At 49.9% G+C, this 22977-nt stretch overlaps 1 protein-coding gene across 1 annotated transcript in view; it reads right to left on the bottom strand.

The window, feature by feature from the left end:
- The window catches only part of LOC137418070 (E3 ubiquitin/ISG15 ligase TRIM25), a 54705-nt gene that overhangs the window by 25193 nt on the left and 6535 nt on the right, over nucleotides 1-22977 (bottom strand). Inside the window, exons 2-3 of the mRNA XM_078770832.1 lie at nucleotides 11354-12028; nucleotides 7767-7862 (exon numbers count right to left, since the gene is read on the bottom strand). Of these exons, the coding sequence (XP_078626958.1) occupies nucleotides 7767-7862; nucleotides 11354-11983 (726 nt within the window). The 5' untranslated portion in view covers nucleotides 11984-12028. The remainder of the gene's footprint in view (nucleotides 1-7766; nucleotides 7863-11353; nucleotides 12029-22977) is intronic.

The raw sequence follows: 22977 nt of genomic DNA, 5'->3' as shown, positions 1-22977 counted from the left end.
CAGCGAGGGTAGCAGACGCGCAAAATGGCGCCTCGCTGGTCACCGCGCCCGCGACCGTGGCAGCACCCCTGGTGGATCCGAACCTTTTTATGTTGCAAATGAGGGCCCTTATGGAACGAATGGGAGACCAAATTGTGGGAATGAGGGCTCAGGGTGAGCGATTAGAGGGCCAAATGGGGGTAATGAGGGACGAAGCGAGGGGTACCGGTGAGGGGTTAGACAATAATTTTAAGGAGTTAGACAAGAAATTTGGGAAGTCAGACAATAATTTTGAGGGGTTAGACAATAATTTTAAGGAGTTAGACAAGAAATTTGGGAAGTTAGACAATAATTTTGAGGGGTTAGACAACGGGATAAAAGAGGTGAGAAATGGGTTAACGGGGGTAGAAAATAGAATGGCTGCCCAGGAGAATCAAATGGAAGGGATGCAAAAGGGGTTAGAGGGGTTAGAAAACAGGATGGAAGGCAAATTGAGGGACATGAGGGACCAAGCGGAAAGGGAAGTTAACCAAATGGGGCAGCAGATAGAGGGGGTCAGAATGGGGGTAGAAACCAAACTGGATGCTCACAGGGAGGAAATGGAGCAGATGAGGGTGGCATCTGGGCAGGAGATGCAAGTGATGGGAGAGGAGATCAGAAGAGGAGTGAGTGAGGAGGTCGGAGGAGTGCGCGAGGAGGTGAGGCACTGTAAGGAGCGCATGGAGAAGGAGGTGAAAAAGGGGACTGTAAAATTGCAAGGGGGCATAGAGGACCTGATGCAGGAGGTGGAACAGCTGACGGAGGGACAAAAAGGACTAACGGAGCAGGTTCAAAGGAACACTGCGGTATTAGGAGGGTTGAAAGCGACACAGAAAGAACTAAAAGACGACTTGATAGCGACGAAGAGGGAATGTCAGATGGTACGTGAGGGACTGACAACGAGGTTGGACGAGGTGATAGAGGTAATGGAGACGAAGGACCGGCAGGTGAGGACGCACATGGAAACGGTCAAGGTAGCCTTGGAGGACGAGCTTGAGGAGACGTACCGGGGAATAAAAGAGGTGAAGCAGAAATTAGAAGAAGTGGAAGAAGGGGTGAGCGAAATTAAGAAGCGACGGAGAGAGGATAAGAAGGAGATAAAAGAGGAGGTAAAAGAATTGGTCCAAAGTCTGTGTTTGGATCGTGATGATGTGCTCATTAACCGGATGAGGGATTCGCAGGTGATGGAGGAGAAGCGAAGAGAAAGAGGACCCGGTGTAAGTGGTGACCAATATGGTCGTGCGTATGATGCGCCAGGGGATTTAATAAGCTTGGGGGTCGAGATGGACCCGGGTGTTCGTGAGAGGCCGTTGGTGAAGTGTGCGACAGGTCTGGTGTGCGAAAGAGGAGGTGTGCGAGAAAGTCCGACTCTGGGGTGTGTGAGGAAAAAGTGCGTGCCAAGGAGTGAGGGTGCTGGCGAGAGTGAGTCGGTCATAGCGCGTGTGCGAGGGAGCACATGGAAGCGCGGTGTGGTAAGTGTTACCGAGGGTGTGACGGGAGAGTGTGCGCGAGAAAGGTGTGTGACGGACAGGTGCATGGGGAAAGAGTGCGCTGTCGAGAGAAAGGGTGAGTGCGCTGTCAAGAATGGAGGTGAGAGTAGTAAGAGTGACACGGAGCGTGAGTTGGTTGTGACAGGTGAGAAAGGAAGCACACCTGGAATGGTAGAGCGTGAGTGGGAATGCACGCTGGAATTGTTAGTGAGGCACGTGGTTGGGTGTGCGAATGAGAGCACACCTGTGATTGTCACAGAGGAGGTGACAGAGGAGGGGGCGCGAAGAGGTGTGTTGGTGAGGTGTGCTACCAACGAATGTGTGCCAAAGTGTTCGGTGGTCAGGTGTGTGACCAAGGCTGTGAGTGGAATGGGTGTACCTGGGTGTGTAAGGAACGGTACAAGGAGCATGGAAACGGCTGGATGTGTGAGCAAGGAACGGGCTGCGGGGTGTAAGCGTCCAGGTGAAGCATCGACGGTAACCGGTTTAGAGGTTAGAGCGACTTTTAGCCGAATCGGGCCCTCGGTGCGTGCTGGGCCTCGCTTTGAACGGCCGCGTCCGTGCTCCACTAGGCGGAGCGGGCAGCCCGATAGAAAGGGTCGTCGTGGCGACCACTTTTTGTTGAGGCAGTCCGGCAGGTCGAGATCGGGACATTGGATGGCTCCACGCCGAGATGGTGCGTGGGATCTCGGCCCGGGTAAGCCCCCGTCCCTGCACCGAATGCCGGACGCATCCAGCCGCTGGCACAGAACAACCCGCATTCATGGCTTGGCTTTACGAAGCCGGGCTTTGGACAGGAATTGGCGCACCGGGAGGCATTAGTGAGTAGACTGGGTGATGAGGTTAGTGTTTTGGATCCAAAATTAGAGAAAAACAAAATTTGATGATTGGCAAGGGATTGGCAGTAGTGATTGGCAGATGATGAGTAGGATTGGCAAATTTTAATTTGTTGAAATTTGATGTGCAAAATTGGTAGTGAGCGATGGGCCCGGTGGGTAAGGCTGGCATCCCTGCCACCCTTCCCATATAGTGGGGCAAATGCGCTATAGATTATGGGGTTGATGGCAGTGAAAACTAGCCCGGGTGGGTTAGGATATATCGTGTGTAGGGATCTAGCGAAGATGACAGTAGGTGACGTTAAGATTAGTTAGTGACTGATACCTGTAGTGGGGACGCAGGTAGATTAGTATGGATGATAATGACGAGGGAGCGCAATAGTTTAAAGGGACGACTGGGAAGCGCAAGTTTCAGAGGGGAGTAGTTAGATGAGATGATGCTGTGTGAGGATGGAACAGGTGTGATTGCACAGGTGTGCAACTGGACAGGTGTGTGGAGTAGTGTGTGAGTAGTGAGTGTTGTGGATCAGCGCGAATGCGCTTGGGGAGAGAAGGGTGCAGGTGGCACCAGGTGTGAGAGCACAGGTGTGCAGGTACAGGTGTGTGGAGAGAGTTGGAGTAAGTGGTACGGAGTGGTGTGCATGGTGCGAAGGTGTGGATGGGGGAAGAGTGGACCCCTTTCCCGAGTACCCGGGGCGGGTAGTGTAAGTGTTAGGTAGAGGGTATAGGTAAATTGTGGTTGGATATTGGCATTTGTGGTGCGGTTGCAGAATGTTATCGTGGATGGGTGCATTAGTGTTGTGGAAATGGCTGGGCGTGTAGCCTGTTAGTGTGTGTAGTTGGTTGGGCACTCCACCACTGTGAGGATGTCGGCCAGGTGAGGCCGCAGGTGGGCTCTGGGAGCCGGTAGTTGTGAGTGGGTGCCTGAGGATCCCGGGTGTGGATCGGGCAGCCCAGTGCCAGAGAGGGCACCGAGTGGGGAGAGCGCCAGAGGGCCTTCCCCAGGTAGTTAGGTTAGGGTAAGGAGCAGGTAAGCTCGGAGGCAACTGCAGTGGTGGAGGTGTGCAGGTGGGTAGACCTGTTGGGAGAGCTACACGTCACGGCCCAGAAATTGTGCGAGGGCACCGGGAGATGAATCGGGGGAGTGAGACCCCAAATTGAAAAGCACCACAGTTTGGCCAATGGGAATTGGTTTTTAGAACCCATAGTGTAAGAGGGCCAATGGTTTGGCCGGAGAAAGACCCCGGGTAGTGTAAAGTTGTTAAACTCATTTAGGAAATAGTTAGGATTGATGAACCTGTCGCACCATACGCAGCCACTTACCTGTGGTGATGAAGATGACTCCACACCTGCGTTTTCTTTGTTTTGGTGCAGGAAATGAGAATTGCTGTGAGGATTTGTGAGACGCATCACGACGTGGATGAGACATTGGGGTGATTCCATCTCTCCCTCCCTAGGAGGGACTGATGATGAATTGGTGATAGCAAATTATGATGTTGAGTTGGAGATGGCAAATTTTGATGAGAGTTGAAAATGGCAAATTTGATTGGTTAGGAGGGAGAGAAGACGAATTTGGTATATGGGAGGAACGGGGAAGACAGTAGGGATGTTTGTTGATTTGTAAAGTAGATGTTTATGGGTAGTGTTGTGTTTTGTGGATACAGTAAGGGGTAAGGGAGGGGCCAGGTAGGTTACCTGGTGGGGGGGGGGGGGCGTACGGTAGGAACGTACCTGTCTCACCTGGTTCCCATGTGCCCCCAGTGTGCATTACCTTGCATTGCGTGCACTTTTGCGCCCTTGCCACCTTACTCACTTGTTTTCTTCTTTTGTCTCCCACCTCCGAGGATCTGGCTTTGGGGTAGAGAGAGAGGAGAGAGAGGTGCTGGCTACGCAGTTGTGGGCCTGCACTTTCGCTGCTTGCTGCCTGGATCGATACACCATATGGACCGCAATGTTGGTGGCCACCCACAATGGACCGCAGTTCTTTTGCGGCCAAGCACCACCCATGGATGGACCTATGGGTCAACGTGGCACCTATGCCATACAAGGTGAACCACTAACAGTTGGCCCCCTGACGGCCACAATAGAGAAATGGACGTGGTTGGCGCCTTTCTTTATTTTTTTGAAAGAGGCAAGAACACCAAGTGCACCACACGAAGGCAAGACCAGCGGCAGAACATCGGCCGGCTGCGACACCACCGGTGATTTATAAACACTTTATTGGTGCACCGGATGGTGCTGACTGTGTGATGGGGTGGTGCTTTTGGTGCTGGGAAGGGGTGCTCTGCACATTATTAAAGGCCGTAGGCCACAGAGCACTCGTGGGTTGGTGTATCGATGCTGGCATGCGTGCTCTCTCTGTGCATAACATCTGCATGTGTTCCTCCAAAAACAGGTCCTGGATCGTAGTGTAAATATCAGCGTAGTCTTGTAAATAATGCTCCCTACCGGCTGTATGTTTAGTTTGTGAATTCTTTCCGGATTCGGTTATCCTGTGGGTGTGTTTCTGTGAGGAGAAGGGTGCAACGTCGCAGGGGGACATATTTACTCATTTGTGAATATCTGTAAAACTGTCGCACTCAGAGTAGAGTTAATAGTAGAGGGAACTACATCTGCGTGCCACACTAAAGTAGGTAAAAATTTATCGGGTCGGGACGCCCCGAGGGTAGAGAAGGGTGCAATGTTGCGAATATGGCATTTGGCCTCCATATCCGCTTGTAAATATTCCCCTATTTCCCCAATACTCCCCAACTATCCCCAATCCCCCATTCCCTAGTCCCATTGCCTGTAAATAACACTCTGTAGAACCGACCTTCCCCTTTTTCCCCCATTAAATGTCGTGCCCAGGTCCACCGCATCTCACGTAGACAACTTTCGGACATCTTGCTAGTTATTCTTAGTCTATGTCAGTTAAGGACTCGTTTCCATTAATTCTGACTCTTCGTTGCACCAGAATGTGATTGTATGGCACCAGTAGTGAGTTTAGGACCTCCCCTTACCTCCTCCCATCTTCCCCACAACAACTACAACAACAACTACAACAACAGAGGGGCGCGGCGCGGCGTGCGGGGAGTGTGCGTCCTCACTCCGGCTCGGTTAGCCGCCATTACCCATGCGCTCCGACGGGGTTACCACGAAGGGGCTCCCTGTCAGCCCCTCGTCAAGGGCGGAGCCGGTAACCCCCCGCACGCACCCAATGAGAAGCAACGGGCCGATTCCATCTGGGGCGGAGCTAACGAGCCGAGGGCGTGTCACTCCCCGCCGGATATACGCGGCGACTTACCGGACGTGACGTGAGATGCGCCCCCGACTGAAGAAGACAAGTCGCGACCTTCGAGCGCTGTGACCTTCCCGCATCTTTGGACTGGACCGGGTCGATTTTGCCCCTGAGCCAAGGTGCACCTTGAGCCATCGAAGACCTGCCCCTCCTTGCCATCAATCCCCGTGTGAGTCAGTTTTTGTCCCGTTTATCTGTCGTCTGTCGGGGTTAATATAAGAGTGTGTCTAAGTGCCTGCCTTTCTATGCTGTCCCTCTTGTAGTTGTAATCTGACCTTCCGCCCTAATATAACCTCCTCCGGAGGTCTTGAGAACTGAACCCTTGGTGTCGTGTCATTTTAACCCAGCCGTTGTGTCCTTTTCCTCAATTGATTTAGCGTAGCGCGACTCGGCAACGTTCGAGCATAATCGGGTAAACGTGCAGGCGCGGTCATACCAAACCGCTCGGTGAACCAACATCCACAACCGCGTCTGTAACAATATATATATATATATATATATATATATATATATATATATATATATAAATAATGAATCGGTGTTGTTTGTTATTTTAGTGCAAGCTAAAGTAACTGGTGTTGCACGAAGAAATTCAACGAAATACTCTCATAATTAAATTTAGTGTTGTCAACAACAACTCACTGCAACTTCAACATACGATCTTCACAATACAAATTAATTGATCACTCCAGGGAGAAAATCCCAGGCAGTGTATAAGTACAAGACCCAATTGACGCCTGTAGGTCAATTATCTGGGGTCAACTTTTTATCCAAACATAGCCCTCGACCTTCTCTGGATGAGAGGCCATATAAAGTTTGGTCGCACTGATTCCTACAAGGTCCGAATCCATAAACAAACAAATAAACAAACTTTCTTTATATATTAGATATAGCAGAGTACCCTCACTCCTGGTGGGTCGAGTTTGCACATTACTTACAGGAAAAGTATCGTCTGTGTTTTTCAAGAAGTCAACAGATGTTTATGTGGTGTGTGCTTTAAAGATTCTAGATAGTCTAAAGGGTATATTCCAATCATAGTTAGTGTCTAAAGGGTCAAAAGGGTCTAATCCCTCAAGCATGCAAAAAGGGCCTAAAAAGGTCCAAGTGGTCGAAAGCTATAAATGGTCAAGGGTCCAATATGTCTAATCTGTCTGAAGGGTGTACGGGGTCCAAATGGTGTTGAAGTCCAAGTGACTTAGGGAGTTTAAAGGTCTTCAGGTTCTTGGAGTCGAAAGGTTATAAAAGGTTGAAAGGGTGAAGGAATCTAAAAGTGTTGAAAGGGTCTCAAAAGTAAAAGTATTCTTAAGGGTATTTCAGGGTCTTTGGGATCTAATCTTTCAAGCATGTAAAAAGGGTCCTTGGAGGTCTTTAAAGGCTAAGGTGGTGCATGAAAATACAATGAGGACAATCCACAGGTCGGACTTTGGCTGTGTGCCAAATTTGGTAGTTGTCGGCACAGCTGTCTTTGCAAAGAAACACCAACACACACAGATAGGACAGACAGACAGACAGACAGACAGACATCCAACGAATTTTTTTTTTTCGGTTATTATTTATTATTCACATTTGGTATTATTACAGGACCTGGTTTTTTTAAAGACAGAAGTGTTTATATTTACAAAGGTGCCCACAAAGACAAATAAATAATAACATACACCCTAATTAGGTGTTGTCTCCTCATCCTCATGGTGCCGGGTGAAAGGGAAGGATGGGAGGGGAGGAGAGAGATTTCTGGGAATGGAGGAATTATTTTGCACATTATCTGCCCATGGTACCCCGAAAACGACAAAACATGACAGGAACACAGGGCAAGTCGTTCACTCTGAAACACACATACACAAACATACATACATATGTACATACCATTGTCGGATTGTTTGTTTGTTTATTGATATAATTCGTTGACTAATTAATTGTTCCCTTGCTGCATTTTTTTTTTTTTTTTTTTTTGCAGAGTTCGTTAGTTCACTTCTAAAAAAGTTATCATCGTACATTCCTTCACAAAACAAGGATGACTTATTCGAAGAGAAATAAAGGTGTGAGTGAGCACCTCCCTCGAGTGCATTCCTTTTTTAATGGGGTACCAGGTGGGGGACATGACCCTTTCCAAGTTTCCAAGAACACCCATTTCTTGATGATTCCCACCTCTGCTTGCGCTTCCTCTTCCTGAACCTGCCGTAGTTTGGATGCAACGCTCTGCATTGACTGTGACACATGAGGATACTTTGCAGCCAAAACATCCTGCACAGAATAAAGAAACAACACAATGAAGAATCGTGAACCGATGGTGGATTAAAAAGGAACATCCTGCACAAAATTAGATGAATACTAGCAGAGGTAACCGTACCTTGTGTGGAAGGAATTTAGAAGATACAAGATGATTTGTAATACGGGCTAACACCGGGTGGTGCTATACGATACACATTTACATAGTAAGAATTGGGGTCTTCGCCCCACCCTGAACCCCTTAACCTGAAGGATTGAAAATGTGTTCTTGCATTTCCATTTGCCAAGAGGATTGGTATGCGATATGATGGGGTTATAATTATATATATGGAGTATACATTTGTGAGAAGAAGCACAGTCAATGTGATGGGAGTTTTATTAAAATTTATAAATATTCTCTTCTCTTTAACTCCGGAGCTGAACGAGAAAAAGTCCCAGGACGACATTAACCACTAAAACAGTCTCAGCTGTCTTGAAGGTCGATGTTTGGTGAAGCACTGAAGCCGTCATGATTACATCACTCTACATTTAAATAATTATATAATTATATCAGGGGTAGCTGCACTGACATTACGTCATCGTGACATGTTGGTGTGAAGGTAAAGATCGATATATTTTGTAATTTAAATTGCTGGAAAACGTTTGAAAACCTAAAATGTCCAATTACAAATATCGAACCATTTGGAAAGTTTTCTCTGGGATTGAACAGTTTTCAGGATGTGGTTTGAATGGGATTTTTATATTGTATGCTGATTTGATATAAAAATACGAATTTAATCCAAGGGATTTTTCAGATTGGGAAGAAGATGAAGATCCCCTCAATTGAGGTCTGGATGATAGATGGATCACCTGTTACCTGGGTTTGAATACCTTAGTGGTTGGTCCAAGATGTGATACACAGGGTCTTGTAATATAGGGGAAAGACCTTGAAAGGTATAAGTGCATAAGGTTATTCAAAATGAATTCTTCTTCTTCTTCTTCTTCTTTTATATGGAGCACATTTCTGCAGGTTATACCATTTGCTGGGGGTGCAGGTGTGTCACTGATTCAGTGCCCTCTGCAAGTCAGAGCGTTAATCAGAGATCCGTTCAGGGAGCTGGCGATCAGGAAAAGTTGATTTGTACCGATTTGAAATATTCCAAAGATAGTTAGTTCAGTAAGTTGTATAGTTGGGGTGCAGGAAACAACTTACCGACATCTCTCTGATTTATTTAAACACTCATTTTAAATGAAAATTCTGTGATGATGAATCTTTGTTTAACCTTCATTCGTCTTTAAGTCCGAGGATTGTAAGTAGCTCAGGCCGTAAACATTCTTCCTTATTCCAAAATAAACTTATTTTGGTGAACTCTGAACCCTTGTCACATCAACAAACAAACAATTTCACCTTTTATCAGATGGTCACCTGAAAAAAACTTATTCATTTCCCGTCACGCCTTGTACAGGTGAATGATCAACAACAGCACATGATAAATAATTCTGATGATAAACTCATTCCCAGAAATCTCACGCTTATGAGGAATATTCCACTACGATGACGTAACAAGCTGTACATAAATGGATAATGATCAATCGGAAAGTTAAAAATATTCAGACCTCCACACGAGCCTTCGTCATATAAATCTAGCCCCGTGGGGGACTGACGGTTATATCCCCATGCCCCACTCCACATATGGAAGTTGAAAAAGGCGACATTAAAACAAGAAAGAGCAATCAGAGATCGCAGACCCTCGCCAAGATGTGTTTGTGAGGTGTATTTTGTGGGGTGTTTTTGTACATTCTTTCATTATTTTGTACAACCACACTTTCATCAGACATGCGTGACACATGACATCCTCTTTATAAAACTGAATTCAGTGTTGTATTTTAAATATATATTTTTTAATGAGGCTGTCCTCAGGGTCATTGGAGTTCCCAGGGTCTTTCGCATCCATGGAGTCTTTTGGGTCATCAGGCTCTTTTGGGTCCTTGGGGTCTTTTTGGGTCATTGGGGTCTTTTGGATCTTCGGAGTCTTCATGGTATTTTGGGTCTTTTCCGTTCCTCGGGGTCTTTTGGGGTCCTTGGGGTCCTCTGTTTCTTCATGGTATTTAAGGGTCTTGATGGTCTTGATGGGGTCTTAAAGGTTCTTCAAAGGTCCAATGGGTCTCAGCAGTCCAAAGTGTCGAAAGGTACATTCCGATATTACATAATTAATAGACAGGATGCCACTGACTTCAAACAGAACATAATTAACAGATATATTGAAAGCTCACATGGCTGGAGAAGATAACAAAGTGGTGCTTCTTCTTCTTCAAACAATAACTTCTGGCTGTCAGACCGTAAGACCAATCATATTGAAATTTTAAACACGTGTTCTGCTTTGCGACTACGTCATTATTTTGAAGTTTCACATCGATCAATGAAGCGGTTCAAGAGGTAGAACTTTTAAAAGATTTTTGTTCAATCCAATATGGCCACCAAACCATGTGACGTATGAATTATTCAAGGGCAGCAGCGTATACACAAGGCACGGGGAACATATGTTTGAAGTTTCCGTTCGATCTGTTGAGCCATTCTGGAGGAGTAGCTTTTTACAGTTTTATTCTTCAAAAAATCATTGCCGCCAAACCATGTGACCTATGACGTCATGGTTGTCCTTCCGGAAGTTTCTCCCATCTCCACACAGGATCTCTGGAGCTCAGCCAGAATGACAATCGGGTTCTTGGTCACCTCTCTTATCAAGGCCCTTCTCCCACGATTGCTCAGTTTGGCCGGGCGGCCAGCTCTAGGAAGAGTCCTGGTTGTTCCAAACTTCTTCCATTTAAGAATCAAAGAGGCCACTGTGCTCTTGGGAACCTTCAATAAAGCAGAATTTTTTTTGACGGCTTCCCCAGATCTGTGCCTCGCCACAATCCTGTCTGAGCTCTGCAGGCAGTTCCTTCGACCTCATGGCTTGGTGTTTGCTCTGATATGCATTGTCAGCTGTGAGACCTTATAATCTTATATAGACAGGTGTGTGCCTCTCCAAATCATGTCCAATCAATTGAATTTACTACAGGTGGACTCCAATCAAGGTGTAGAAACATCTCAAAGATGATCAAGAGAAATGGGAGGCACCTGAGCTAAATTTCAAGTTTCATAGCAAAGGGTATGAATACTTCTGTCAATGTGATATTTCAGTTTTTTCTTTTTAATAAATTTGCAAAACTTTCTAAAATCCTGTTTTCTCCTTGTCATTTTGTCATATTTTGTTTTTTGGCTAACCCCCGCTCTAGCAGGGAAAATGGCCTTAAAATGCATGTTGTTGTTGTTGTTGTTGTTGTGTATTTGTCATTATGGGGTATTGAGTGTAGATTGATGAAGGAAAAAATAAATTTAAACGATTTCAGCATAAGGCTGCAACATAACAAAATGTGAAAAAAGTGAAGGGGTCTGAATACTTTCTGAATGCACTGCATTTCAGCTAAATAACCAAAAATAATATGGATATAATACATACAATAACCATTTTCACTGATTTACTCACCTTCAGTTCAGCATGAGCAATCTCCACACCAACAACTTTGTGGTCCTGATGTTCTTCACCCATGCACGTGACGCACATCAAGCTCCCATCGTTCTTACAATAGAGTAGGATTGGTTTTCCATGCCCAATGCATCTTAGTTCCTCAATCTTCACTCCCGGACCCACAAGTTTGTGCCCTCTCTGTTGATGAGGCTTCAGGTGTTTCTCACAGCAGAGGATCTCACAAGGTACACACCTCTTGGCTGCCTCTCCATTACAAAGCTCACAGAAACTCTCACTGCCCCCTGATTTCATTCCTTCCTTAACATTCACATCACCATGTTCTGCATCTTCAACCTCAACCCCCAACCCAACCTTTCCCTTTTTCAACTTCATATTTTCTACCAAGTTGGCAATGATCACATTCTTCATGAGCTTTGGTTTTTGTGGAAAAACCTCACGGCAATTTGGACAATCAAAACCTGCATCCTCTTCCCTGTTCTCCCAGGATTTCTCCAGGCACACACGACAAAACGAATGGCCGCATGGCAAAGCAATGGGCTCCTTGTAGAGTTCAAAGCACACTGGGCATGTGAGTTCATTCAAAATAACTCCCACATCAGGGGAAGAAGAAGAAGAAGAAGAGGCCATTTCCTTGGGGTGAGAGAAGAGCGTGAAACAGGGTTGAATTGAAACCTGCAAATGGAGATTGATAATTAGAAAATCGTAAGGCAATTAAAGAGCAAGTATATACATATATATTGTTGCAGCCACAGGTTCCGGGGCTTGCTAATAGGGGAAGATTCGGTTCCCCCCGGACCTGAGTCAAGAAGGCATGGATAAATCCATGACTTGAGCAGTGCCAATCAATCTACCAGGTTCCCAAGGGTCCCCAGTCCAATTATTGTTTACATTTGGGTCACGTCATTTTCCAACCCATTTCCAACCGGGTCTCGCACCCTCGATATGCACTGCTCTTATCTTTTAAATCTTAATGAGATGCAGCTTTGCAAAATCTTCCAGTGCACATCGGACATGGACTGGAGCCAATTAATTCGTTGTGGTAGAAAACCTCCCAGGCTAACACCACAGGTGGACTGCGCTCGACCAATAGAAGAAAGGACAGGCACAGACAGATCGCGAGAACAATCAACAACGAGGCAGTTTATTTATAAGGATGAGGGGGCAAGGGGGAGGATATAAGCAACAAAAGCAATTCAATGGTACAAGCAGAATCAAAATGGACAAGGGATCAATAATGCACAAGGGATTAACTAGAAAGACACTCTTCCACATCACGACGTCGACCGATATGCCTCCACCCACATCACTACATCATTATAGATACATGTACCAAGTTTGAATTTAAATCCCTTCAGCTATTCTCAAGTTATCACATTTTACCTGACATGACCTCTGACCTTTGACCTCTTGACCACAAAATCAAATCAGTTTATCTTTGCATCGTACTATAATGATATGAAGTTTGGTGAAAATCCCATGAGTGGTTGACAAGTTAGCCTGGTAGTATAATTCTTACCTGACCGGACATCTGACATTTGACCTTTCAACTCTTGACCCCAAAATATAGTCAGTTGATCTTTACATCATTATACATACCTGTACCAAGTTTGAATTAGATCCCTTCAGCAGTTCTCAAGTGATAAACCTATTACAGACTTTGACCTTTTGACCCCCAAAATCAAATAAGTTAATCTTTGCATCATAACACATACTTGTACCAACTTTGGTCAGAATCCCATCACTGGTTCACAAGTTATCGCGGTAACATAATTTTACCTCACATGACCTCTGGCCTTTGACCTCGTTACCCCAAAATCTAATCAGTTCATCTTTACCTTATTATACATACCTGCACCAACTTTGACCGTTACCCCTTCAGCCGTTCTCAAGTTATCGCGGTAATATAAACCTATCACGGACAGATGGACGGACAACCAGACGGACAACCTGAAAACATAGTGTCGGCGGAGGCATAAAAATGGACAAAGCACAGGGACAAAGAGCAGAGTTATCCTGATCGACATAGTTTATACTAAAGCGCGGCGTTACGCGCGCTGCTTGTGAGCAAGGAGGAAGCGGACAAGCGGTAACATATAAACGTCTTTATTGTAAGACTACACTGTAACACTGTGCTCCTCCGGGCTGGTCGCCCGGGGTATATCATGAGGCCACGCCTACCCCTCGGGCGTGGCCACCGCCCACTTAGTGCGTGGAATGATGTCACCACGCCAGTGGGCTTTTGTGTCCGCCACACGCGCCCCCCCAGAATTCCCGCGCACCTGGAGGGCCAGTTTGCGGGGCAGACGAATGACCCGGCCGAAGCGCCCCCTGGCGATCGGCGGCGTCCGGGGTGCAGGGATGCCAGGTGGGATGCCCCTGGCTGCTCCTGGGATGGGTGCAGGACCGGGGGGCGGCGTGGCGGCGGGGCTGGGCGGTGCCGGGGGTCCGCCCGCAGGAGGGCGGCCCCGACGTAGGGGTCGGGCCACTGGCGGTGGATGGTCCACATCGAGGTGGGCCGGCTTGAGGCGGTCTACCGAAACGCGGTCAGGAGTACCGCCGATGTCCAGGGTGAAGTGCTTCGCCCCGGTCTCCAGCACGCGGAAAGGCCCGTCGTACGGGGGCCGCAGTGGTGTCCGATGGGCATCGTGGCGGACGAAGACGTACTCCGCCGTGCGAAGCTCCGGGGCGACGTGCGTCGGTGGGTGCCCGTGGCATGCCGTTGGCACCGGGGCGAACCTCTGGGCGGTCTCTTGCAGAGCGGAGCGCTGCTGTGCCGCGGACCATGGTGCCGTGGAGTCGGGGAGGAACTCGCCCGGCACCCGCAGCGGTTGCCCGAAAACCAACTCCGCCGCGGATGCGCGCAGGTCCTCCTTGGGCGCCGTCCGGAGGCCCAGCAGGACCCAGGGGAGCCTGTCGACCCAGCCGCCGTCGCGGAGGGTGGCCCGGAGCGCGGCCTTCAATGAGCGGTGAAATCGCTCACACAGGCCGTTAGCCTGGGGGTGGTAGGCCGTGGTTCGGTGCAGCCGGACCCCGAGCCCCTGCGCAACCGCCCCCCAGAGCTCCGAGGTGAACTGGGGGCCGCGGTCGGATGAGATGTCTGAGGGGGCGCCGAAGCGGGCGACCCAGGTGGCGATGAAAGCCTGCGCGACATCGGCCGCCGTTGTCGACGCCAAGGGCACGGCCTCCGGCCACCGGGTGGTGCGGTCCACCATGGTGAGGACGTGGGTGAAACCCCGCGAGGGGGGCAGAGGTCCCACCAGGTCCACGTGGACGTGGTCAAACCGGCGTTCCGGCACCGTGAACGGGGCCAACGGGGCCTGGGTGTGCCGGTGCACCTTGGCGCGCTGGCACGCGAGGCATGTCCTGGCCCAGCCGCGGACGGCCTTCCGGAGGCCATGCCAGACGAACTTGTCGGCGATCAGCCTTTGGGAGGCCCTCGCGCCCGGGTGGGACAGGCCGTGGATGGCGTCAAACACCTGGCGCTGCCAGCCCACGGGCACAATGGGGCGAGGACGCCCGAGGGAGACGTCGCACAAGAGGGCCGCGCCCGCGCCGTCGAACGGCACCTCGGTGACGCGGAGGCCCGTGACGGCGGTCCGCAAGGCCTGGACGTCGGGGTCAGCGGCCTGGTCCGCTGCCATCCGGGCATAGTCGATGCCGAGGTGGACTGCGTGGGCGACGGCCCGGGAAAGGCAATCCGCCACCGGGTTGTCCTTCCCCGCGACGTGCTGGATGTCCGTCGTGTACTCGGACACGGCCGAGAGGTGACGCTGCTGCCGGGCCGACCACGGCTCGGTGACCTTGCCCATCGCGAAGATCAGCGGCTTGTGGTCGACGAAGGCAGTGAACGCCCGGCCCTCGAGCAGATGGCGGAAGTGCCTGACCGCCAAGTGAAGTCCGAGCAACTCGCGGTCGAAGGTACTGTAACGGCGTTCGGGCGGGCGAAGCTGCCGGCTAAAGAACGCCAGCGGTTGCCAAGCTCCACGCACCCATTGCTCGTGCACCGCGCCCACCGCGTAGTCCGAGGCATCGGTGGTGAGGGCGATCGGTGCATCGGGCGCCGGGTGCGCGAGCATGGTGGCGTTAGCCAAGGCGAGCTTCGCGCCCGTGAACGCCGTGTCCATCTGCTCGGTCCAGGTAACGTCGCCTTTGCCCGGCTTACCTCGGAGAGCTTCGTGCAGGGGGCGCAGGAGCTGGGCGATACGGGGCAGGAACCGATGGTAAAAGTTCACCATGCCCAGGAACTCCTGCAGCCCTCTGATCGTGCGGGGGGGGCGGAAACCCCTTCACCGCCTCCACCTTGGCCGGCAGGGGGACGGCTCCGTGCCTGGTGACACGGTGCCCCAGAAAATCGATTGTGGCGGCGCCGAACCGGCACTTTGCGGGGTTCACAATCAGGCCATGCTGGCCCAGGCGTTCGAAGAGCGTGCGGAGGTGGCGTAGGTGCTCTTCGCGGGACGCGCTGGCGATGAGGATATCGTCCAGGTAGACGTAGACAAAATCCAAGTCGCGCAGGACGCTGTCCATCAGTCGCTGGAACGCCTGAGCCGCATTCTTCAGACCGAAGGGCATGCGCAGGAACTCGAAGAGTCCGAATGGCGTGATGACCGCCGTCTTCGGGACGTCCTCCGGCCTGACGGGGACCTGATGGTAGCCGCGTATGAGGTCCACCTTCGAGAAGAAGGACCTGCCCGCCAAACGGGCGGAAAAGTCCTGAATGTGGGGGACGGGGTAGCGGTCGGGAGTCGTGGCGTCATTGAGACGGCGATAGTCCCCGCACGGTCGCCATCCCCCGCCGGGCTTCGGCACGATGTGCAGCGGCGACGCCCAAGCGCTCTCTGAGCGCCGAACGATGCCGAGTCGCTCCAGGGTAGCGAACTCCGCTTTTGCCACCGCCAGCTTCGTCGGCTCGAGGCGGCGTGCCCGGGCGTAGACCGGTGGCCCGACGGTGGGGATGTGATGGGCCACCCCGTGCTTGACGGCCCCCGCCAAGAAGGTGGGCCGCGTGAGGGCCGGGAAGCCGGCGAGGAGGCGGGTGAATGCGTCCGCTGCCGGAAGCGTACAGACCAACGTGGCCGGAACCGAATCGTTCGGCAAGCCGCTTGGCAAGCCGCTCGTTGAGCTGGGCAACGCACATGCGAGCGAGCTGAACGTCTCGGCCTGGACAAGCCGTCTGCGCTTGATGTCGACCAGGAGCCCATTAGCGCACAGGAAGTCCGCGCCAAGCAGTGCCATGGGCACGTCGGCGGTGACGAACGTCCATCGGAAAACCTGCCCTCCAAACCGCAGAGAGAGGCAGCGTTTTCCGTACGTACGGATGGGCGTCCCGTTCGCGGCAAGCAGCGCGGGGCCCCCACCCGCGGCGTGCTTGTCTGACGTGCCGGCGGGAATGACACTCACCTGTGCTCCCGTGTCGCACAGGTAACAGCGCCCGGAGAAGGTGTCCGTTATGAACAGCAGGCTGCTCGAACGGCCGGCGCTCATCGCCACAATTGAGCGCCGGCCCGGGCGTTTCCCGACCCGTTGAAGGAGCACGGCGGATGACACCGCCGAGCTTCGTGGCCGAACTTGGCGTGGAACCAGCACCAGGTGGTGGAGCTGGAGGAGCGCGGCTGGCTCCGCCAGGCCGGTGGAGTCGACGGGTTTCCCCGCGGTGGCGGTTTTCGCCGCGGCGGTGGGCGGGGCGTGGCGGCGTTCACGAGGTGCGTATCAGCATGCTGCTGAAACTCAGCGTGCTGTAGAAGATGATGCTGTGGAACAGCAGCGTCGAAGGCCGTGACGGCCACGCCAACGCTCGCCCGCGTGTCCGAAGCGGCGAAGTACTTGTCCGCCTCGGCCGCCAATGCTCGGGGTTCCGTTAGCCCGGTCCCGGCCAACGCGAGGCGAACCTGCGCTGGAAGTTGGCGACGGAAAAGCGCCCGGAATAGCGAACCGGGGGCTTCGTCGCCTAACAGTGACAGCATATGGTCCATTCGGACCGACGGGCGCGTCTCACCGAGCTCGGGGAGATCCAGGAGGCGGTCGGCCCGTGCGTCGTCCGTGAGGCTGAACGTGGCTAGGAGTAGCCGCTTGAGTGCCTCGTACTTGTGGCCGTCCGGTGGGTGGCGAAGGACGGACACAACTCGAGCGGCCGTGCCGGGCCCGAGGGAGGCGACGACGTGGCAGTAGCACGTGTCATCGCCGGTGAGGTGCCGAAGCTGAAATTGGGCTTCGGCCTGGACGAACCAGACTTCGGCCTGAGCCTCCCAAAATTCCGGAAGTTTGACGAAGGCGGCCATGGCGATGGCGTCGCGTGTGGAAGGATCGCTCCGGCAGATCCAACGTCGAGGGTCACCAGTAAAGCGCGGCGTTACGCGCGCTGCTTGTGAGCAAGGAGGAAGCGGACAAGCGGTAACATATAAACGTCTTTATTGTAAGACTACACTGTAACACTGTGCTCCTCCGGGCTGGTCGCCCGGGGTATATCATGAGGCCACGCCTACCCCTCGGGCGTGGCCACCGCCCACTTGGTGCGTGGAATGATGTCACCACGCCAGTGGGCTTTTGTGTCCGCCACAATACTGTACTTTTTCACATTACAAGGGCGCCAATCAGACTCATCACGAGGAAGAGGAGATGAAGAAAACAAAGATAGAGCAGTCGTTAAGGTGAGGGGTAAAGAGGAGGACTACTTCGTTGGGATGGGTGGGGAGGAGGTGCAGGTGTGGTGCAACCAGGTGTGGTGCAAGAAAGAAAATGGAAAGAGGTGCGTATCTGGAGGGTCCCTCTAAAAAGAACGGTTGGTAACTTTGTCTTGGGCTTTTCCTTGTTGAGCTTATTGTGCATCCAGAGTGGATGTTTGAAGAGAGAAAGATTTGGTGTATGAGTTGATAATTAATCGACCTGCCCTCCATATTGGAATGGGCCTGGTATGGTGTCTGGATTGCTCGCTTGCCCAGAGCTCCATCCTGCCAACTCCATTCCGCAGCTCTCTCCCGCTCGCACCGCTCCAACAACCCCGATCCGCCTTTCCCAGTATCAGTCAGAGGGTTTTCAGCCAGGAATATTAAATTAAACTAAAGTAGTACACCGACTATGACATCACACTGACGTCATGTACATTCATTGGTTTATTATTGAGCCTAATATAGTTGCTGGATGTTGTAATATGGTTGCTGCATGTTGTAATAGTGTTGCTGCATGTTGTAATATGGTTGCTGCATGTTGTAATAGGGTTGTTGCATGTTGTAATATGGTTGCTGCATGTTGTAATATGGTTGCTGCATGTTGTAATATGGTTGCTGCATGTTGTAATATGGTTGCTGCATGTTGTAATAGGGTTGTTGCATGTTGTAATATGGTTGCTGCATGTTGTAATATGGTTGCTGCATGTTGTAATAGGGTTGCTGCATGTTGTAATATGGTTGCTGCATGTTGTAATAGGGTTGTTGCATGTTGTAATATGGTTGCTGCATGTTGTAATAGGGTTGTTGCATGTTGTAATAGGGTTGTTGCATGTTGTAATATGGTTGCTGCATGTTGTAATAGGGTTGCTGCATGTTGTAATAGGGTTGTTGCATGTTGTAATATGGTTGCTGCATGTTGTAATATGGTTGCTGCATGTTGTAATAGGGTTGCTGCATGTTGTAATATGGTTGCTGCATGTTGTAATAGGGTTGTTGCATGTTGTAATATGGTTGCTGCATGTTGTAATAGGGTTGTTGCATGTTGTAATATGGTTGCTGCATGTTGTAATATGGTTGCTGCATGTTGTAATATGGTTGCTGCATGTTGTAATAGGGTTGCTGCATGTTGTAATATGGTTGCTGCATGTTGTAATATGGTTGCTGCATGTTGTAATAGGGTTGTTGCATGTTGTAATATGGTTGCTGCATGTTGTAATATGGTTGCGGCATGTTGTAATAGGGCTGCTGCATGTTGTAATATGGTTGCTGCATGTTGTAATAGGGTTGTTGCATGTTGTAATATGGTTGCTGCATGTTGTAATAGGGTTGTTGCATGTTGTAATAGGGTTGTTGCATGTTGTAATATGGTTGCTGCATGTTGTAATAGGGTTGCTGCATGTTGTAATATGGCTGCTGCATGTTGTAATATGTTTGTTGCATGTTGTAATATGGTTGTTGCATGTTGTGATATGGTTGCTGCATGTTGCAATATGGTTGTTGCATGTTGCAATATGGTTGTTGCATGTTGCAATATGGTTGTTGCATGTTGCAATATGGTTGTTGCATGTTGCAATATGGTTGTTGCATGTTGTAATATGGTTGTTGTATGTTGTAATATGGTTGCTGTATGTTGTGATATTGTTATTGTATGTTGCAATACGGTTACTGTATATTGTAATATGGTTGTTGTATGTTGTAATATGGTTGCTGTATGTTGTGATATTGTTATTGTATGTTGTAATACAGTTACTGTGTGTTGAATTATGGTTGTTGTATGTTGTAATATGGTTGCTGCATGTTGCAATATGGTTGCTGCATGTTGTAATATGGCTGCTGTATGTTGTAATATGGTTGCTGCATGTTGCAATATGGTTGCTGCATGTTGTAATATGGTTGCTGTATGTTGTAATATGGCTATTGTATGTTGTAATATGGTTGCTGTAATATGTTTGTGCCCTAGTCGTGCTGTTAAATAACATCAGGTGGGTTGATTCAGCCTGTCATCCTTCAGATGTCGGCAAAATAAGAACCAGGCTAGTATAAACAGGGGGCACTGCATCAGGGGCACAGTCGGCACATCTTAACATCAGCGGCACATCTAAACATACACCAACCATACACTCCCAGCAATGATGCAAACATCCGCCATTGGCTGCTTATGGAATATAACTCTGTGTGTGTGTGTGTATGTGTATGTGTACGTGTGTGTGTGTGTGTGTGTGTGTGTGTGTGTGTGTGTGTGTGTGTGTGTGTGTGTGTGTGTGTGTGTGTGTGTGTGTGTGTGTGTGTGTGTGTCGTTGGCTGCTGCCTCCACAGTTTAAACATGGTTGGGTTTCAAGAGATGCAATGGAGACCTGGCAGTGTCCACCTCCGTGTGTGCAGGTGCAAGTTTGTATGTGTGTCTGGATGAGTTAGATGCCTTTACCCTCCTGTTGGTGGGGGTTGGGGGGTTAGTATGCCCAAGATAACCTTACCCTCCTGTTGGTCGGGGTTAGGGGGTTGGTATGCCCAAGATCACCTTACCCTTCCGTTGGTGGGGGTTAGGGGATTGGTATGCCCTAGATCACATAACCCTCCTGTTGATGGGGGTTTGGGGGTTGGCATGCCCAAGATCACATAACCCTCCTGTTGGTGGGGGTTAGGGGGTTGGTATGCCCAAGATCACCTTACCCTCCTGTTGGTCGGGGTTAGGGGGTTGGTATGCCCAAGATCACCTTGCCCTCCTGTTGGTGGGGGTTAGGGGGTTGGTATGCCCAAGATCACCTTACCCTCCTGTTGGTGGGGGTTAGGGGGTTGGTATGCCCAAGATCACCTTACCCTCCCGTTGGTGGGGGTGAGGGGGTTGGTATGCCCAAGATCACCTTACCCTCCCGTTGGTGGGGGTTAGGGGGTTGGTATGCCCAGGTTCACCTTACCCTCCTGTTCGGGGAGGCATGTTGAAGCTGCAATGCTCTCATTCCAATATGGAACGTTTTGACAAGTTTCTCCTCTCACCACTAATCCTCCCCAGGTAAAGTCTCATTTATTGAACTGTATTATTTATTGTAAATCATTCATTGGATGTAATCGATAACTTTGTATCAATTGTAATCCCGTGTGTTGTGTTGAGTTTGGTGAATCCATCATTTGATGGGATTTTCCTTGAGTATTCACATAAAAAAACAATCCCCGAGTATTAACATTCAGAATAATCATTCAGTGTATTAAATGAAATGACAAACTGGCAAAGAAGATCATCAGAAGGACCGGGAGCCCGCACCGGGAGACTAGGAGCCCAGGGGGGGTCAGCCTAGATGGAAAGTTAACCAATTTTCATGTATATAGCAATGGTCCATGTGCATGTCCATGTAAGGAAATGGACTTTCTGCCGGGCACATTATGGTGGGTGTGGTCAGAAGCGCCATTCGAAAGGGACCCAAAAATTGAGCTCGATCAGCTCTGTGAGTTAACCTGATGAAACCTAATGGAAAATGTTCGGCATAGTCCCAAATATCATGTATGACCACTGCCAGACATTTTCAGTGGTGGGGTGTGCCTGCCAGATTACATAACCGGATGCCCAAAATTGAGCTACATCAGCTCGTGAGTTAACCCGGTAAAACTTATTGGAAAATGTTTGACATAGTCCCGTGTGTCAGGAATGACCACTGCCAGACTTTTTCAGTGGTGGGTGTGCCCGCCAGACACTCCCGAATGCCCCCGCACCCAAAATTGAGCAAGATCAGCTCGTGAGTTAACCCGGTAAAACTTACTGGAAAATGTTTGACATAGTCCCAAGTACCTGGAATGGTCACTGCCAGACATTTTCAGCGGTGGGTGTGCCCGCCAGATACTCCCGAATACCCCCACCCCAAAAATTGAGCTAGATCAGCTCGTGAGTTAACCCGGTAAAACTTACTGGAAAATGTTTGACATAGTCTCAAGTACCCGGAATGATCACTGCCAGACATTTTCAGTGGTGGGTGTGCCCGCCAGACACTCCCGAATGCCCCCACACCCAAAATTGAGCAAGATCAGCTCGTGAGTTAACCCGGTAAAACTTACTGGAAAATGTTTGACATAGTCCCAAGTACCAGGAATGATCACTGCCAGACATTTTCAGTGGTGGGTGTGCCCGCCAGACACGCCCGAATACCCCCAACCCAAAAATTGAGCTAGATCAGCTCGTGAGTTAACCCGGTAAAACTTACTGGAAAATGTTTGACATAGTCTCAAGTACCCGGAATGGTCACTGCCAGACATTTCCAGTGGTGGGGTGTGTCCGCCAGACACCCCCGAATGCCCCCACACCCAAAATTGAGCGAGATCAGCTCGTGAGTTATGCTGATGAAACCTCCTGGAAAATATTCAGCATAACTCCGTGTATCATGAATTTTCAGTGGCGGAGTGTGGCTGCCAGACACCCCAAAATGCCTGCCCTCCATTGAGCCAGACGGAATTCTGAGAAAAAGCCCAATGTATCTCTTGATTCTGTGGCATTGTAATTTACTCACAATTATCAATACTAGGGCATGCCCGTACTATATATATATCTAAAATTATATCCCCCCCCCCTCTATTTACATGAAATGGTTTGGTCCATTCGCAAAGCCAAAGCGAACGGCTTGCGAGTACGGTGACAATCCCCCCCCTCTATTTACATGAAATGGTTTGGTCCAAAGCGAACGGCTTGCGAGTACGGTGACAATCCCCCCCCTCTATTTACATGAAATGGTTTGGTCCAAAGCGAACGGCTTGCGGAGTTTGGTAAAGAAATCGCCATAGCGTGCACAAACGCGCAGGAAAGCGAAAGAATCGCAAATTAGTTTTAATTAGTTTTAAAACATAGTTTAACGCCAACATAGCGGCAACATAGTTTGCCAACGTGAAATAAATGAATACGCTCTCAAATGTGCCGTCCGAGGCAGAGTCTGTTCGGCACGTTCGGCACACGTAATAGCTTGCTGCTCTCTGATT

Source organism: Myxine glutinosa, chromosome 1 (assembly GCF_964187855.1).
Source record: "Myxine glutinosa chromosome 1, kmMyxGlut1.1, whole genome shotgun sequence".
Taxonomy (NCBI): Eukaryota; Metazoa; Chordata; class Myxini; order Myxiniformes; family Myxinidae; genus Myxine; species Myxine glutinosa.
The sequence above is the reverse complement of the archived record's forward strand: the minus strand, read 5'-3'. Positions and strand labels throughout refer to the sequence as shown.